The sequence below is a fragment of the Mus pahari genome, chromosome 20, assembly GCF_900095145.1.
Source record: "Mus pahari chromosome 20, PAHARI_EIJ_v1.1, whole genome shotgun sequence".
Taxonomy (NCBI): Eukaryota; Metazoa; Chordata; class Mammalia; order Rodentia; family Muridae; genus Mus; species Mus pahari.
The window spans coordinates 33,791,100-33,810,789 of record NC_034609.1 but is presented as its reverse complement, the minus strand read 5'-3'; the positions used below and the strand labels follow the sequence as shown (position 1 = coordinate 33,810,789).

Sequence of the window (19,690 nt, the reverse complement as noted above, 5' to 3'; positions counted from 1 at the left end):
CAGGGATGTTCAGTCAGAACATCTATAAAAGCATGCTATTGTCAGAGAGAGAGAGAGAGAGAGAGAGAAAGAGAGAGAGAGAGAGAGAGAGAGAGAAGATTGCTAAGAGTTAATAAGAAAATTTGCTTGAAATGAAAACTGGGCATGGTTTTTCTACCAGGGATTAGCTGGCTGCTTAGTATCGACTGCTATAATGAGGACACGCTTTAGATGGTCCTTTAAGGTTGGGGTTATGGTAGCTATAGAAACAAAGGGAAAACTGTGTGAGGCTGAACCTTGAAAGCAATGAATGCTGCCATGGTAACCCAGTGCTGTGTGTAGCCTTTCAGAAACCACATCCCTTGTCACCCTTTGATTGCCAAGGGACCTTCCTAAGAAACACATAGGGTACAGCAGGGACTTATTTGGGAGAAAACCAGCTTTCGGACACACTTTCCTCTCACCTTGGGCGTGGCGGAATAGCCTTCAAGTATCACATCAATCGTCTGCCCTGGGTACAACTCCATCCTGACAGGGTGAAGTTGGAACACCGGGTTCCCGCTATCTGTGGGTTCCTGGGAGACCTTGGACTGGCGACGGCTACTAGTAGTAGAGCCCCCTTTTCCTGGTTCCTTCTTACTCTGCTTTTCCTTGGGGCGGAAGTCGTCATTCATCCAGAACAGTTGCTGGACCCGGCGTCCTTTGTTGGTCAGCTTGAAGCGGTAGTAGTGGGTATCCAGGCTAGAAAGGAAGGGCAGGGGCTGAGTGGCTGTTGGGTTTGCCTCTATACTCTTTAGATTTATTCTGTTGGAAATACTTACAGAATGAGTACCCGAAGAAGACATTCCTTTAAAGCAAAAACAAAAACAACCGTTCAGGGAGTCTTGGTTCCAAGATTACTAAGAACTCGTAGTGTGATTCAAGGGCTCCCAATCCCAGAATTACCACTTCTAGGTGAGGGCCACAGGAATGTGGCCCACCAATCCCTGGTCTCCCCCATCAGGTAGAGCCCACTGTAGGATACACAGACATCATTAGCACTCTCTTCAATGAGAAATGGTTCTGAAGTAAGGAAAGGAAAGCACACCAGCTGGAGGAGAAATCTGCTTTTGAAACATGTTGAATACATTTTTCCTGATTGAGATATGTGCGGTGATGGTGGCTTTACTTTGAAGCTCAATGTGATCAACACATTCATATTAAGCCTTGGCAGGACGGAGGGGCCAGACTGAAGTAGAACAGAACACCAACTAGGCTAGACACTTTTCTTAAATTTTTTTTCTCTCGTTTCTTTATGCCTTCAAGTTGTAACTATTTCATTCAATAATTCATTTTTTCTCTAGTTCATGGGTATTTATAAGAGATCTTATTTGCCTAGTTCTTTATGAAGGAGCTGGGATTTCTAAGATATAATGAAAGAAGTTAATGTGGTGTGTGTGTGCGTGTGTGTGTGTGTGTGTGTGTGTGCACGCGCGTGCGCCCTCACGTATGCATGTCCATCCAATTTATCGACTTAATCAAAATATTTGTCTTTAAGGAAAAAAAGCTCATCCAAGGACAGGCAAAGTCCTGCATGCCTGTAATATCAGCATTTGCAAGGTAGAGATAGGAGGATCCCCATAAATTCAAGGTTAACCTGGCCTTATGGGAGGGAGTTTTAGGTCAACCAGGGCTACACCGTGAGGCCCTTTCTGACTAACAGCATCAACAATGAAACAAACACCCCACCTTATCTCCAACTGCTTATTTTTCCTTTAAGATTTTACTAGGCTTTGAGATTTCATCCCATGACATATCTCACAAGTTATAACATCAAATAAGACATCAGGAGAAGTCATGTCAGTTGTCAGGTAAAACCTTTTGTCTCTAAGTATTTGTGTTCATGGGGCAGAGTCAACAGAATAGACTCTACCCAACAATTTAACTTTATGACCAATGGTAAGTTTGGGGGAGAAAAAGTAAACATATATAATAAACTAGTTGGGCCTTTGTTACTTATTTACAGTATGATTTTAATAACCACAGAAACCCATCCACCAGAACAATATTAACCTCCATATTAGGATAGTTGGGAAAAAAAAACCTCCAAATATCTAAGAGATTTGCCCCAAAATATGCAACTAGAAAGGGGTGGCATATGGGCGTTCCTTTAGTACAGGGTTTGGCCAACTTCCTCTGTAAAGGGCTGAAGGATATCATGTTAGACCTTTGGGCCATCCGATCTCAGGCATAACTACCTGCCTCTATACACTCTTCTGAAAATAGCCAGAGACATCCTGGCTGCAAGCCAACAGAACCTTCTTTATAGAGACAGGCAGTGGGCTTTGGTGTCCCTGTCAAGGCTTTTACTGGTTCTTTTGGTTATTTTTGGTATCATGATTATGTTAAAAAGGAGAATACCGGGGTTCAGACAGCGGGGAAACAAATAACTAACAACTACAGTTTGTTTACATATTCATAAAAACTGATAGCTAGCCCCCACATTTCCAGGCAAGGGTTGGCGTATCCTTTGGGTAGGGGACATTTGACACTACTTATAGATTCAGAAGAATCCCAAGCAATTAGACATGGTATGAAGAATATTGTTTTCTCTAGTTAGATTTGTGATCACATAAGAAATTTAAGGAGAAGCATTAGTATACAATGACAAATGCCTTTCCTTATGGCTAAGAGATGAAGTAGAAAGGAAAGTTTTGATATTTACCTGACTCAAAAACATACAACTGGACATGTGCAAGACATACAGTTCAACTCTCTGGGTTGTTATTTACATTGCTCTTGCCTGTTGCACTTTTCAGTTAAGAGCCATGTTTAATAGCTAAAGCAGAGGAAAGGAGGGGTAGATGGGGCTGTGTGACGGACTTCTCAGAACATAATGCCTGTAAGTTGGGTTCAGGACTGGTACATCCAAAGGCCAAAGCAGCAGCCAGTCATTTTAGACAGCACAGCAGCTGAGAACCACAATCTGGCCAAACCCTGGGAGTCAATGACTCATAACTCCATATTGCCCTTGTGGAACCAGGAATGAATCCTCACACATCTTCTCCACCCATTGCACTCAAACCTCAGGTGTTTTATAGCCATACTGGATCACACTGCTCAAAGGGGGCTCTCTGCTGCACTGTTTCTTGTTGAAATAGTCAGACCCTACAGCTTTTCCTGGGTGATCAGGGGACCATTGCTGCTGTGATTGGGGGGTGAGTAGAAGAAATATGATGTCTAAAATGACGGGCTCTGCAATGTCTGCTACTTTGGCAAAGACTTACCTCTCTAGGTGGACTCAAAGGTTACTCCGTATTTTGTGGAGAGGGACGAATGGTGTGCTGAAGTCAGAGAGGGAGGATTATGCAGAAACGCTGAATCTAACATAAAGTAGTCACTACCCCTTTTTTTCTAGCCTGGAGAATATCACCTAGCATCAACAGTCAACTCTACACAGCCTCAAACCTTAGGACAAACAAAAAGCAAAAAGACATTAAAAAAAAAAAAAAAAAAAGCAGAGTCTCAAATAATAGTTTTTTTGTTTTTTTTTTTTGTTTGTTTTTATCTGTCTGTCTGTTTGTTTTTTTTTCCTGGCAGTTCTGCAACTTTGTTTGACATTCAGCAGGTTAGTTCTTATCCACATTGACTGTCTGCAGATTATTTTGAATGTGGTAAGAATCATGCAAGTTATCAATGTGTAGAGCTTGTTTGGTGAATCCTTATCCTCATTGTGTTTTCTGGACAAACATACTCAGATGTGATATGGAATGTTCTTTATTCCCTTGACACAGATGGCTTTATTGAGTCTGGTATCAATGTGCATATCAGGAGTCCACGTTTCCTTCATGGCAAATTTCCAAATTTCTTTGAGTGCCCAAGGAACATGCTTTGGTGAAGTCCACTCCATAGATGTGTTTGTGAATGTTGATGGTGTATTCTCCAATCACCATCTCGTTGATGGCAGAATGGCCCTTCTTCTCGACACCCGTCTTTGTGGGAGCCATTTTGTCAGGCCCAAGTTGGAAAGGCTCAAATAATAGCTTTTATCATGTTGGTCTGTGGGCATGTGTCTAGGGGATCTACTCTTGATTAGTAATGGATGCCAGAGGTCCAGCCCACTGTGGGTGTTACTACTCCCTAGGAAAGGCATTCTTGAGACGGTTAAGGAAATTGGTTAAGCAAGAGTCTGAGCATGAGTAAGCAAGCAGCATTTCTCCATGTTCTGACTTCTCTCAATATACAGTGACAGGGGAGTGCCAAGAAGAAATAAACCCTCCCCTAAGTTGTTTTTCCACACTAACAGAAAGGGAACTAGGGCACGGGATGACAGTGTAGAAATGTCTGATTGTAGCAGATGTAACCAAGCTGTGACTATCCAGTACATTCACCAAGGAAGGAAATGGGCGGGGGGGGGGGGGGGGGAGGCTAGGAGAGGGATGGAGGGGCCTTAGTTCCGTTTAATTAAGACTAAGACACAGGTAATTACCTATATGATTGCCCATGGTATTACCCTACCTAAAATGTGCTCCCAAGTTGAGTTCTGGAGCAAACGGTTTGTCGGAAACAATGGTAGAACCAATCCCAGTGGCCTGGATGGGGATCCGATAGGTGTTACTATGCTTAACCTCCAGGATGACCGTGTCTTTGAACGTCACTATGTCGTCCAGGTTGGCAGTCAGCGTCAGTGGGATGTCATCTTCTGGAGGAACTGCGCCCTCACTGGGTTTAACTGTCCAAAGGGATTTTTTGTTTGCCTGCAACAGAAGACTACAAGTTAACTGGAGTTGCCTTGGATATGTCAAAACCCTCTGCTTCAAATGGCCTGCACCGCAGAACTCAACTTCAGAGACAAACATTATCATTTTATTTTAATTTTTAAAGAACCTATGAAGGTGGATGTTTGTTAACTTTCTTTTTCAAATAGCGGCCCGAGTCTGAAGAGCAGGGCGGTCCTTCAGCTTTGGAATGCTCTGTCAAGATGCGCTGTCTCCTCCCCATGGCGACAACTCGGGTCTCTGAGCAGCTTTTTTTTTTTTTTTTTTTAAACTAATTATCTGCTCTAACCTCGTGATTCTGAGATGCCAACGGGGAGGGCCAGCCTTCCTTCCGGAATTTTCAAAGAAATGTTCCTCTGAGAAGAAGTTTGTGGAATCTAAGTGAAGATGAATGGCTTTTTAAATAAACATGATGGGAAGTCACCCCGGCTTTTTACTGTGTTTTTATCAGAATTGAAAGAAGTTCATTGAATAAATAAATAAATAATATTCATATTAAAAAAGAATTTCATTAGCTAAAATTCTAAGCTTCTTTTTGGAACCCATTACAAGGCCGACTCAGAGTTGGAAGTGACTTTGAGCAAACCTTTTCTGACCATCACGTTGGAAATGGCTAACCCACTCTTGGCATCCCTGGCCACTTTCACCTTGTTCTACAGCTTTCTCCTCATCACTTCCTGTCTTCTAACATAGTACATGCTTGACTTATCATACTCATTGTCTCCGCCCCATGCAGTGGAATATAAGCTATACATAGGAGGGGTTTTCCATTGGTTGGTGTGTTTAGCCTTTCTTCTTTTAAACAAACATATCCTAAGTATCTATAGTAGGATATAGTAATAGCTATACTGCATGTATGAGAGAGTATCTGCAGTATACACTTCATCAATATTTGACAAATGAAGCCGGCTATGGTGGTGCATACCTATACTCTTAGCACATGGAAGTTGGAGGCAGGGGGAGCCAGAGTTCGAGGCCAGCTTGAGCTGAATAACAAGATCCTGTTTCAAAAAGTAAACTAAAAATCGGTGACTGCATATTATCAGTCTTTTATTCAGGCTCCTTGACATTAGCGGATTCACTCTTATGTGGGGTAATTTATTTACTTCTGGTTCTCAGAGCTCAAATTGTTTGATATTTCTTCCGTGGATCAGGTGGAGGTTTGTCTCATTTTGACCCACTATACGTTGTTCTTGGTCCCTTCCCTGGAGTTATGTAGGGTAAAGGGAATGCAGTTCTTGCACTTACTGGTCCTTCAAATCCTGCATCCCAGCATTAGAGGAAAACCTCAGATGTCAAAGTGAGGTCACGATGCCAATTTAAAAAAAAAAAATGACTTGAGCTGTAAACAGTAATTAAAATATGATTTCTGCTTCTGGTGGTTATCTATAGCTTACTTTTAGGACTTGCCTTTGTCTTTGAAAACCTGTACTGCTTTCAGCTTGGAATTTGATCTCTTTCTAGAGTCCTTGGTTTGATTTATTTTTTGGACAATTATCAATATGTTTCTATTTAAATATTCTTTCTGCCTCATCCTTCATCTCTTACCATTTTAGAACTTCCTAGTTACCTCTCAGTTAGGGTTGGGCCTAGAGTGTCCCCTGGGGACTCACAAAGACTTGATACCTGGGTGGTGGTGCCTTTGGGAGGTAGGAGAAACTTTCAGAGGTGGGGCCAAGTCAGAGGAAGTGAGGTCAGAGGTGGGGCCAAGTCAGAGGAAGTGAGGTCAGAGGTGGGGCCAAGTCAGAGGAAGTGAGGTCAGAGGTGGGGGCCAAGTCGGAGGATGTGAGGTCAGAGGTGGGGCCAAGTCGGAGGAAGTGAGGTCAGAGGTGGGGGCCAAGTCGGAGGACGTGAGGTCAGAGGTGGGGCCAAGTCAGAGGAAGTGAGGTTGCTAGGGCGTTCCTCGAAGTGATCTTGAGACCTGAACATGTATTTATTGCACTCTGCCTCCTGACTGTCATAAGGTGAGAGGGTCTGTGTCACCATGCACTGACAGTCACAGGGACAAAGGGCACATGTGGTCATAGATTAGAAATCTCGGAAACCGGGAGCCAAAGGTAAGCCTTTCTCTGTTTAAGTTGTGTATCTTGGTTGTTTTGTCACAGAGAGGCTTAGCTAATTGATATGCCTCCTTGTAGTCTCTTAATTACATTTCTTTGCTTTTACTCCCTGCTTGTTTTGGGTGACTTCTGCTCGGTTTTTGTCCAGCTCACTAAGTCTCTCTTTGGCTGAGTGTAACGTGCAGTTAAACAGACCTATTGAATTCTTCATTTTGAATTTCAAAACTAGGTCTTAAGAGTTGATATTTATGTTTGTTAGACTTCCAGCCTTTGGGAGGAGGCTGCTAAAATTATGATTCTGATATCCAACTGATCAGCTGCTCCTCCTGGTCACCTGCAAATCGGGTGAGCACCATGGCTTTGAGACTTTCTTTTACCGGGTGCAGCACATATATATTCGACAGACCTGATGTTCAGTTAGTGTGGGAAATACAGAAATACCCAAAGTATGCTCCCTTCCCCACCCCACTCCTACCCTGCCCTCCCCCTCCAGGAGCTGATGTGATATTCAGAGAACCCAGGTAAACAACAAAAATGCAAGTCAGGAGGAGGCTGGGAAGAAAGTGCCTGAGAAAATCTAAAGAACACGGTGCTGCTCCAGAGGAGGTCAGGTTCGAATCCCCTGATTGGGACAAATGTATTATTCCTAAGTATGAAATCAGACCTAATTAACAACTGGTGTGTTCCTAATTATATTACTATTGATTAAAAAAGCCCAACCTATTCTCTCTAATTGTACATATAGGCAATTATTTCAGAATTAATAAAAGCATCTTCTCCCTGATTTGGTAGCTATTTCCTTGCATTTAACCCTGATTCTATTTCATGGAGGATATTACTTATGCAAAACTATTTAGGTATTGCTAGCAATATACCGAGAAAGGGCTACAGAAAGAAAAGCCAGGGTGATGGTGGGTAAGCTTCCAGAATAACGAGGCAAACTCTACAGGTCACGAGATAAGAATGCAACTGTTTGCTTGAAAACCTTCTCTGGCATCCTAGACTTCTCTGAGACACGGGCTCAGGAGAAGGCCCCGAAGCAAAACCAAGCATAGGGAGAACAGCGTATTTAAAAGTGAATGTGAAATTCACTCTCTGTGCTCACCAGCTTTGGAGGCCATTCCAGTCCAAAGTCATCCTCTGGAGATGGTGATGTGGTCAGTAGCACATCCTGCGCTCTCCGAGGACCCAGGTTTGATTCCCAGCACCTATGTGGAAGCTCACAACCATGTGTAACCCTATTTCCAGGGATCTGATGCCCTTTTCTGACCTCTATGAGAGCTAGTCACACAGACTGGCGCACATACATACATGTAGGGAAAACACTCCTACATATGAAATTTTAAAAACTAGATAAATTAAAAAAAACATATCCTTCCATTTAATTTCCAGGGTATATTTCTAATCAAAAGGGAGGAATGTAAAGGTACATGTAACCCTATGAGACTCGCATACAATGGTGCCCACCAGTCAGAAACGTCCTGACAAACTTGTGGAGGATTTAGACAGGGCTGTGCTAATAGTTATTGCAAATGAGAAAAAGTACAGATTATGAGCAAAAGTTAAGAGCCAGCCACCAGGCGAGGTCTCACGGGATGGCATTCCAAGTCCAGCCTAGGTCCAGTGCAGAATGAGAGGCTGGATCTGGTCAGGGGGGTCCCCACCAGCCGCTCTCTTAGGAACCAACTCATGGTACTCATGCAAGGAAAACCTAACGTTCAAACCCACACGCTCACTTTCCAATTTGAAATTGAGGATCGATCCTGTTAGACAGGCCAGAAAGCAAGTTACATTTCCCTGTGGTTTGCAAGCCCATGTGGGAAACAAGTAAGCTGCGCATGAAGACGTAAATGAATTAAATGGATCCCAGAAGAACTTTTTTTTTTTCTTCAGATTTATGAATAGTGAGTAATGATTGGTGCCCGGGAAAATTTATTCCAATGCTGGCATTAATAGAAATTGTAGGTTTGACTCTAAGTCAAAAGTCTTAGCCTTCCTCATAATCTCTGAATGTGGAACATTCTAGAGACACAGAAGTCGAGGGAAATGATGAGATGTTAAGGGTTGATCTAGACACACTGGGACTTACTTGGACAGGGATATTTGACACTCGTGGGACGGGGAGCCAAATCTTTCAAGATGTACTCTGTTTCCCCAAATCCCTCTGAACCGTCATTACTCACATTCACCCCATCCTAATAGAGAGTTAGAATCTGTCAGCCCCAGCTTCTCCAGCATTCAGATACAGTTGTTTGCCATTTTACATTTCTTAGACTGAGGAGACGGCTCAGTGGGTAAAAGCTTTGCTGTACAAGCATGAGGACCTGAGTTCAAATCCCCAGGACCCATGTAAAAAGTTAGGTGCAGTCACTCCTGTGTGTTAGTCCAGCTGTGGGGTGGGTGGTGATAGGATTTCCCAGGCTCACTGGTCAGCAGTGTAGTTCTAGGTTTAGTGGGAGATCCAAGGAGACAAGGCAGAGTGTGACGGAGTAGGACACATGACGTCATCCTTTGCCGTCACGTAATAGCACAGGCCCCCACACCCTCCCATACACATGTGCCCCTACACTCCCCTCACACATATAGTTAAAAAGATATTCCTATACACTTAACTTTCAGGAGTGTAGATGAACTGTCATTGATAGGAGGAATGGCATGTCACAGTATTGTGTTCACACTTGGGTTCAAAGAAATACTTCCTGACATGCCTTGATAATTTATGCCCCAAAGTTGTTTCTTTCTTCTTTCTTTCTTTCTTTCTTTCTTTCTTTCTTTCTTTCTTTCTTTCTTTCTTTCTTTCTTTGTTTATTTATTTATTTATTTATTTATTTATTTATTTATTTATTTATTTTTAGCACTGATGAAGTGAAAACAGAACAATCCTCTAGGATATAAATCACAAAGATGGCATCAAAGCAAGCTCCAAAAGAACTATAAATGCAAATTCCACCTTCTGTAGCCATTTAAAAATGGACTGAAGTGGCTTTGTTTCTGGAGGTTGAATGAAGCCTTCAAATGAGATCATTTCAGCGTGACCCACACAATTAAAGCAATAGATGGAAATAAATTTTTCATCCTGGGCTAAGCAGACCTTCTCCTGTCTTGGCATTTTAACATTTCCAGCTTTGAGATTCTAGATGGCTACTTTTTAGAAGTAGGAAGGAAGTGGTAGCTGCTATAACAGGACACCCCCCCCCTCACCCCCAGGATCAATGGGTTGACACAGTATCAGCTTGTTTCCAAGTTGGGACAGAGGTAAGGACTGGCTTCTATTCTACACAGTCACTCCCCACACGCACCTCAGCTGAGCCAATTGTGACACATTTGGCCACTCTGGCCATTGGCAAATCACTAGACAGCAACACCGACAGGAAGGAGGCTTGGGTGCTAGGATTTATACACCAAGAAGGCAAGTGCACATCTCTTCTGCCCACTTCCACTGGCTGGAACTCTCATGCACAGCCACACCTAACCTAGGAGGAGTCTGGGAAATGTAGTCCAGGTCTGGGTCCCCAGCAAAGGGAAATGGATGTGGGGAGCTGTTGATAAAACTACTTTGTTAGTTTAGACCACAGTCACTGCGCGCAGGTGTGCCACCAGCTCCAACTTCTCTCAAATCTCAAGTCTGCACAGGTAAAGGGCTCCAGTGAGAGGCTGGCTTGGCAATTCAAACCTGAGGACCGTGGACCCAGACTTCACAGTCATCCGTTATTAGGAAAATATACAGAGGCAGCAGGGGATAAGATAAGAAAGGCTGGGTGAAAAGATTTTACACTGTTGACCTCTCTTCGCAATTTGTGGCTTTAAAGCATTCTATATAGTTTTGTTCATCTACGAGACTCGGCTTACAATGCAGACACAAATCACTGCCATTAAAAAAAAAAAAAGAAGAATAATCAAAAAGCATGGCAGTTCTCAGAGAGGGTACTGTCAAAGTCATTTGGCTCACTATGACTATTTATATTCTTCCTCTGACCACACTACACACAAGGAGGTGAGGCTGTGGCCAGTGGGAGTGCTATTTCAGGTCAGGGGACATCAGTTTTCGATGGATGTATGCCGTCTCTATTCGATTCCTGCTGACATGAATTAGATGCTCTGGGAGCAAGACTGAAGTTGCTTTCCAGGGCTGAATCAGTGAGTTTTCTTTTTGATGAAGCTTATTAATCAATGCCTGGCATAAAACCAGACAGTAAAATCCATCACAGAATCTAAGGACAAGGTACAAGGCAAGTGCCAGCTGCCAAGGTCCCGAGCTCGTCAAGGCTAAGTCAGAGTGGCCTGATGTGCCTGAGTGGCCTGATGCTTGGCTTTCAAGGGTGCCCTTGCGTTTGTGGGAGGGTCTAGTCAGCGAGGTGGTTTCTGTTGGAGGAAGGGGAAGTAGGTTAACAAAAGATCCTGGTACAGTAAGACAACAATGAATGGAGAAAGGTTAGGAAGGAAGGCTCTGAGGGAAAACAGATGTGGGCTTGAGTCCCCTGCTTAGCTGCTCTCTAGGTTGTTGGGCTTGAGGAATGTCATCGGTGGTGGTTTGAATGAGATGGAGTATTTGAACACGTGGTTCCTACCTGGTTGGCTGTTAGGGGAGGATTAGGAGGGTTGGTCTTGCTGGCTGCAGGCTTTGAGGATTCAAAAGATTCTCTCCCGCTTCCCCTTTGTGGTTTAAAATGTGAGCTTGTAGTCTGCTACCACAGACTGTTAACCCTACAGAACTGTAAGCCAAATAAACCATTTTTTCCCTACAAATTGCATGGATTATGCTGATAAAATAGCAATAGAAAAGTAACTAAGACATCACCCGTTTAGCCTATCGACCTCATTAGTTTTGAGTTCTGACTGTGTCTCCCACGTGAGGTGGTGGTGATGGTTAACCGCAGCCATGTGTGTGCAACGTAAGTTACCATACCACATGTAAGTTACATACCGCAATGTAAGTTACTGTAAACCACGACTGCTCCTATTATTTTACCCAAATCTGAGCTGCTCTCACAAGTATGGGCTTAATAGTGGTTTTGCTGGGAAAAAAAAAAGTAGATTATGACATTGGGAAAATAACGGTGGATTCTAAGAAAGAATTTAAGATTTAAGATTCTTACCAGAAAGGAGTGTTTGTGGAGATTTGTGGTTGAAAGAATTCTAAGATGGACCCCAAGATGTCTATCTCCTGGGGGACACAGTTACCTTCTCTGTTATTCAGTCAAATGCTGATATTGATAGTTCTGGGAAGGGATTTTGGAGATGCAGTTAAAGTCCTAAACCAATTCACCTTCAGATGGGAGATCATCTTCAGTAGGCCCGAAGGAGACTGAACACTTCTTACCACAGAAATGTTGAGCCTGAGAGACGTTAAGGAATTGCCACATAATTGGGTAGCTATGGTGGTCCGGTAACTATTGAGAGCAGTCCATGTTGATAACAAATGAGAGTTCTGTCAGCCATTCAACTGCAAGCAGAAGTCTGCCAGCAAAGTAGGGATCTGAGCTGTGGCTCCTTCCTCTGCGCATCCTTCTTGCACCACTGGTCAGAGGAAGAATCCGCCCTAGCCACCCCTCCCCCCCNCCCCCCCAAGAAATGTAGCTTGGCTAACATACTTATTCCAGCCCTCAGTGACACCATGAGAAGAAATCCAGACCTGGATTCGTGACCCATAAGAACAGATAACAAATTAGTATTGTTTTAAACCCGTAGGCTTATGAGAATTTGAAACCTAGCAATAGAAGGTGCCTATGAGCTTCCATACATTTCTTTCAAAGATGCTGAGAGCAAGCCCTCCATAAAGTTTCCCATCATGACTTCAGTTGGAGCTGGGGAGCTGGCTGTGTGGTTATGTAGTCAGTATAAGTGGGAGTGCTTCTGACCAGTGTGTGATAAGTACAGTCAGAGATGAACAAATACTATGCAAGAGTTCCGATCCTAGCCCTCACATCTGGCAGCTCACAAACCACCTTGAACTCTAGACCCACGGACCTGACATCTTCTGGTCTCTGAAGGCACCCTCTACCCCCAGCACATACACAAATAAAAAATAATCTTTAAAAAAAAACCAGATAGTCAGTAATGGCTGTTTCTGTTTTATCCACCCCACCCCCACACCCCAGCAAATTAGGAGTCAGCCATTTCCACAGCCCATAGCTAGCATATATAGGAACTGCATGCTTATGTGCAAGTGTGTGGTGGCCGTGGGAAGGATGGAGGATTTGAGGTGGTTTACAGTTCAGAATTCCACGCCCTCTGGTGATTAGTGATGAGCCCTCCTTGCAAGGTTCCACATATCTAATGTTAACATTTGCCTTTGATTTGTGAAGATGGGCTATATCCCTGAGCTTCGTATGCAGGTTCTGCTCCCAAGGTAAATCAGCCAGGGCTTTAAAAAATACACTTCCTTGTCATGTGTTCAATATTTTTCCATAAAAGGCAGAAGTGGTTGCTACTGTTTGCACGTCACATTGGCAATATATGCTTTGGCGGGCCTGCTGTTATGCAGAGCTAATGACTATGACGCCTGCAGAAAATAACACTGTGAGCTGGAGAACAGCTCCTTTGCCATTTGAGACCGGTGAGGGTTCTTCCCGTGAAGTGAGGGGAAGCAGATAACAACAGGAACCAGGAACCCACGTGTGGATCGAGGGACTGTGGTAGACTTCTATTATCTCAGCAGATAGTCCCTTCTCTGTGGGGCAAGAACAATGGAGTCTCACTGAGGCCCGCCGCCCCCTTTTCATCATCTAAATGGCATCTGGAGTCATAGACCCCTCTCCCTTGAAGTGAGTCATTTTGCTGCTTTAAACAATTAACTGGGGGTTAAGAGGGAGATGCAGAAGGGCTGATGCTAGGCTTTCCGAGGGAGGACCTGCAGGGTCACGACTGGAAGTGTAGGCTGTAGAGTCACGTGGCTCAGCGGCCAGTCCTGGAGTCTGTCATCTGCAGGTGGGTGACCTTGGGCTGGTTTTACAGTCTAGGTTGCAGGTTCTCCATCTGTTAACTGTGCTTTCTCTTATTCTTTTGGAACTGGGGCTCTCTCTCCTCTCTCTCTCTCTCTCTCTCTCTCTCTCTCTCTCTCTCTCTCTCTCCCTCCCTCCCTCCCTCACTCCCCCCCCCTCTCTGTATTGAGGAATGTCCTTGAACCACATCCCCACCCACACATACACACTGGGGACTCTAGGTGTATGCTGTGACACATTGAGCTGGATGGAATGGGTGCCGACCGTCTCACACCTTGTCCACTCAAGAAACAGTGAGCTTTGCTCGTGTCACTTTCTAATCCATGTCACCCAGGGTGCTATACTACACAGACCTGAGCCTGGTCATCATCTGTGAAAGATTCTGGCTCCTTCCTGTCTGGATCGGTATCCTGAGCCCCCTTTAGACATCTATGTATCTCCTCCCTAAAATTACCCCAATTCACTCAGAAGCTTTCATACAAGCCTCGGAGTACACAAACTGCAGATGTGGTTGAGCTTTGTCATAGTTTTGTTCTGTTTGGTTCATGTCTAAGTCCTCCCTCCCCCTACTTTATGACTGGGAACTTAGGGTTTGGGGTGATCTCAGTGGGACCTCAGGTCCTTCTGAGACATCACCCAAGCCCTCTGCAAACACGGGGACCTGCCATCAGGATTGGGATCCTACACACAGCCTGTGGTCTAGAGACTCTAGTCCCAGCTCTACTAAGAGGTCCCCGATGCCTTTTCTAGATGTCCTGCATGGAGCAGGTCACCTGCCATCCTAAATAAACCAAGCAGAGTCATTGTGCATAAATGTATACCCATTTCTGTCTTCCTGGTGTCTAGCCTTGAAGCTTCCAGTCGATTTCTGCCTGGCAACAGGCTGCCCTTTGGCAGAAGAGCTGGCCACTTCCTCCTTCGAGCTTACAGTGTATCATCTGGCTGTGTTGCTGGCCGGCTCCTTTCTTCTGTGCAATTGTGAATTCTGAAGAAATGAGCCTTTCTATTTCTGGTTTGTTTCTCCCCTTGGTCATCAGAGTGACAACAATGGGTCAAGGCTTAAAAATAATATCTACTTCACGGTCAACAGATACATGAAAAAAAGTCCTGTCTCACTGAATGAATGTTAAAAGCAGATGTTGGATTTGGCAAAAGTAATAGCATTGGTAAGAGGGTGGGAGGGGTGACTATAAACTGGTACAAAATTTCTGACTGATGCTGATATGTCCGACATGAAAAGAGCTGGCAACAAAGTTATCTCAGGGGGTGGGGGAAGGGAAAACATAGGCCTGGGGTGGGGGGCGCTGGAGAGTAAACACCCAAAATTTAGCGGTAGTCATCTTCCTGGTGGGGTGATGAATGGTCCCCTCCCCATCTTCAGCTGCTCTAGGAGGATGCCATTTGTGGAAGGGCGGGACAAGGGTGGTGCACACTCACTTCAGTGAATAATGTCTCTTCCTAAAAGGCGATATAGTAATTCTCTTTCTCTGCCTCTCCAGTTTACAGAGCTGGGGCTTGAACCCAGGGCCTTGTACATGCTACATCCACGCTTTACCACAGAGCTATTCCCCAGTCATCCTTCCTCTTTAGAGCTCATTCTCCTTCCTCCCTCCTCCTCTTCCTCCCTCCCTCCTTTCTTTCTCTCTACCCTTACACATGGGAAGTTCCTGGTCATCATCCGCAGAGGTAGCCATCATTAGTAATTTTCTGTGCCTTTGCAGATATATTTTTTTGACTGAAAGAAAACCCCCTTTTGTTTGCATCCAATCACTGCCTTATATAACTGGTGGCACATCATATATATATAGTATTCTGTGTGTTGTGGGGGTGGGGTTTTGTTTCTGTTCTTATCATATGTATACACAGACACAATGTGCTGAGGCAAATGGTTCTAGAGGAAGTGTACAGTAAGAAAAAAAACTAGTCCTCTGAGGCCTCTTTCCCACCTCTCCTAGTTACCCCAATTCTTGGCCTTCACCACAGGCAAGCCCAGCCAGTTCTTAGGTCATCGGCTCTCAGTCCCTGTTTTGAGATCCATAGGGGGGGGGATATGGGAACATCCTCTAGTTCGCTTTCTCTGTGAGGTTGAGAATAGCTCTACTCCCTCACCATGCTTCTCTCTCACTTCCTTCTCTCCATCCTCCAAGCTGGGATAACTTCATGGTGAGAAAAAAAACAAAACAAAACACGTTTTTGCATTTAGACCAAACGAACACAGCTCACCGCTGAGCCCTGAGCAGATACTATGGCTACGGGTCTTTTGAATACAGTATTCAGCTTCCTAAGAACATTCCCCTTTCTTAGGCTTCTAACGGAGCAAGCACAGGCTTTACCCACAGATGCACAGCCAGGGGCGGGGATGGGCTCTTAAATGGTTCATCAGTTTTATTTCTCAGAGACTAATGCCCCCTCTGGAGGCACCTATCCTGAGCTCACAGTCCTTCATTGAGGGAAGTCTGGGCAAGTGGATCAACTTCTGGAGCCCAACACACAGCCTAGGAATTTGACTGGCTTTTAATTCTATCAGTGGTCCACTATTGCTCAAAAATGTATCTCACTAGACCGTGAGTCTTTTGAAAGCTCCTTCAAACCTTTGAACCTCTCCTAGACTCGAATGCAGAGCCAGATGTTTCTTTTGCTTTCCTTTTCTATTTTGGGTTGTGAGTGGGTTGTTTGCTCCATTGCTCCCCAGACAAGGTGTACTTATTTTGTTCGGGTTTTCTCTGTGTAGACAAAATAGGAGAGACTTGGTTGCTGATGTGAGATTCCCTGTCGCTCAAGCCATGGCTCTGCATGCTTGTGGAGGGGGAAGACGGTGGGAATTATAAGGCCAATTGACTTTGTACTAAGGGAGAGAGTATATGCGATTTTCATTGTTCTCAAGTAATATGGACCAGTAATCTGTCAGAGAGAGGCTGACCACACTGTTCTTGAATGGCACCTCCTATTAAAGACTTGGTGGAAGGTGTCAGCTTGAACACAGAGCACACAGAGTGTTACATGCAAACAAACAGGAAAGTTCACATAGAAACACACAAACACACATGTCACACACACACACACACACACACACACACACACACACACACACACACACACATTTGCATGGCTCTGGGGCAGTGTACGTGTAAGGATGTCCTGAGAGAAAGATAGGAATTCTGAAGAGCTATCTGCTAAGAAGTCTGTTTCCCTCAGACCTCTGACATGAGAGGATGCTTGCCCACCAATGCTGATGCTCTAAAGCCTTTCACAAGATGACTCCTCTGTCAAAAATGTAGAGAAATGGGAAAAAAGTGAGGACAGGGACGCATTAGAGCCTCTGTTCTCCAGAGCTCTGCATGATGTCAGAGCTGACTCAGAACCTTAGGGCTTCTTTTGCTGTCCCTCACTATGACTGCTGCCACCACTATGTCATCTTCCTCCTCTTCCTCCTTCTCCAGCTTTCCCTTCTCTGCATCTTCCTCTTAATATTAAGACAAATACAAGATTGTTGGGCTCCATTTTGGCCCTGGTTTGAGTCTTGAAGACATACCCGAGCCTGGCTCGAGTTTTGAGACCTGTCTCAGTCACTTCCATATCACGGTGACTCAGCAAGACCTGTTTGGCCCTGCCTCTGCCCTGCCATTGCTGATGTAGAGCTTTGCCATTGGCCCTGTGAGTCACTCCATACCGTCTGTCATCCTTCCCTGCTTCCTATATCATCTTACCCCACCAAAATTCTCCCTCTCTATGTTCCAAACTTATATAATTGAGAGGCCAATGCCATAAAGTTGAGTTCCTGCTTCGACAAGACTCCCGACTCGGTTTGTTTCCTTTGGGCCATTGACACTTGCCATTCCGCTCAGCCCCAGAGTCACCCCGGTGGGATCGGGACCTCTCTCTTCTCACCTGGACCTGCTGGTAAGGAGCTGGCACAGGACCTTGGGATACAGTTACCAGAAAATATTTATCTTTCCATGTGCTCTTTTTGTCTGTCAGATAGCAATTAAAGCTACCATTTACCAAATTCTTCCTTTTCAGCAGGTGCTTTCTCTGTATATCATCCTGAATAACCTTCCAGATACCACTGCCATTGTTACATCAAAAGAGAAAGAACCAAAGGGTGGAAAGGGTTAAATAATATAGCCACTATGTGAAGAACTGGGATTGGTTCCTCAACATGGACACTCTATAGCTCTTCTGAATGACCGAGATGTGTCGAGCAGCTGTGTTTGGGGCGTGACCACCTCTAGGTAGTGTCTTCCCTGCCAGATGCAAACAGATTTAATATTCTCCCACACAGAGACAGGTTTCTTTTGTCTTCTAAAGCCTGTGATTTAGTGTGTGTACAGCAATATCATTACGGCTACTATTTACAAAAGATGTATTCCAAGTGGACTCCTGCAGACAATTCTGCCATGGCAAACACCACATCTGTTCAGTCTCTGTGTTCTTACTCATGACAGAGAACAGGAAGAGGAACTGAAGAAGAGGATGACTTTTTCTCCGGTGAAGATCCACTGAGGAGTCCACAGCACACCTTGAACCTTCTATTTTTTTTTTTTTTTGATTACAGACAGGTGCTAATTTCATTTTGTTAACCAACTCTGCATTGAACTGTGACTGTTTAGCATCAGTACACAGAACGAGAGGGGTGAATGCTTTAGCTGACAGGGACAGCAAAGGTCATCTCTCAAACGTGACATGAGTTGGGCAGCTGCCGCTGACTATGGGGAAGAAGCTAAACCTTTTCACAGAGAAGGAAACGATGATATAGGGGAGCGAAAAAACCTTGACCTCATACTCCCTCTGGATGATAGCTACTACATCTGCACACCTGAATAGCAATTAGTAGAAAAAGCAATTTTCCAAAACCGATTACGAGTCAGGACAAGTAGAATGGAGCTGGACAAGCCTGCCAACAAAGATATAATTTTTTTTTTTTTGGACAGCTCCCTTTCATTTGCAAACGCTCTCTGTTCATTTTGGATTTAACTTATACTCAAACTAATCGTATTTGACCAGTAGCCTTGTCATTCTAGACTCAGGGAAGGTGCTGACCCAACATGTCACCTGATGTCTAATCGATCATTTCCTCCTGTCAGTGTGGTTTAGATCATCGGCTGGACTCTGACTTGGGTCTTTCACTTTTAGTTTTGCGAAAGTGAACGGGGTCTCAGGTTGGAGTGGGGTGGGGGATGAGAAGTTCTCTGTGAAGCTCAAATCTTTGCTTCTAGAACTCTCAATCTTATGGTCACTGGGACTCACTTGTCACTTGGGGATGATAGAATGACTCATGTTGGAATGACCGTGACAGACATTCATGTACAAAAAGAAAGAAAGAAAAAAAGAACGAAAAAGAAAGAGATAGTCCTCATCATAGGTTAGAAACTCATTCTTTTCTTGTCTCTTTATGTCCCTAGTGTTTGTTTTTTTTTTAAGATTTATTTATTTATTATATGTAAGTACACTGTAGCTGTCTTCAGACACTCCAGAAGAGGGCGTCAGATCTTGTTATGGATGGTTATGAGCCACCATGTGGTTGCTGGGATTTGAACTCTGGACCTTTGGAAGAGCAGTCGGGTACTCTTACCCACTGAGCCATCTCACCAGCCCCTCCTAGTGTTTTTTAAGAAATAGATTTTTACAACTAAAGTCAAGACCAACCAAACAAAATGCAACCAAAAAAATAGTGCCCCAACTCCTCTGCTTTCTTATTTCCATTGATGACATATTCTACTATTCTCTTGAAATGGGTTGTGTATTAGTACCTATGAAGGGCTAAAATACAAGAGGACAGTCTGTCAGCCAATGAGTTTAAGCTTTAAAACATTTATTTCACTTTAGTCTATCAGAAAATGAGATTAAAATTTTGGGGAAAAAAAGGCACTGAGCATAATTATATTCAAAATCAAGATAAGCATCATATGAGTCACACATGAAACAGAAACAATGAGGGCTTGAGAGCCATGGA

The 19,690-nt window shown here is 44.1% G+C and overlaps 1 protein-coding gene across 1 annotated transcript in view; it reads right to left on the bottom strand.

The window, feature by feature from the left end:
- The window catches only part of Hydin (HYDIN axonemal central pair apparatus protein), a 347,979-nt gene that overhangs the window by 163,302 nt on the left and 164,987 nt on the right, over window positions 1–19,690 (bottom strand). Inside the window, 2 exon segments of the mRNA XM_021220225.1 lie at window positions 444–720; window positions 4,477–4,715. Coding sequence (XP_021075884.1) covers window positions 444–720; window positions 4,477–4,715 — 516 coding nt within the window.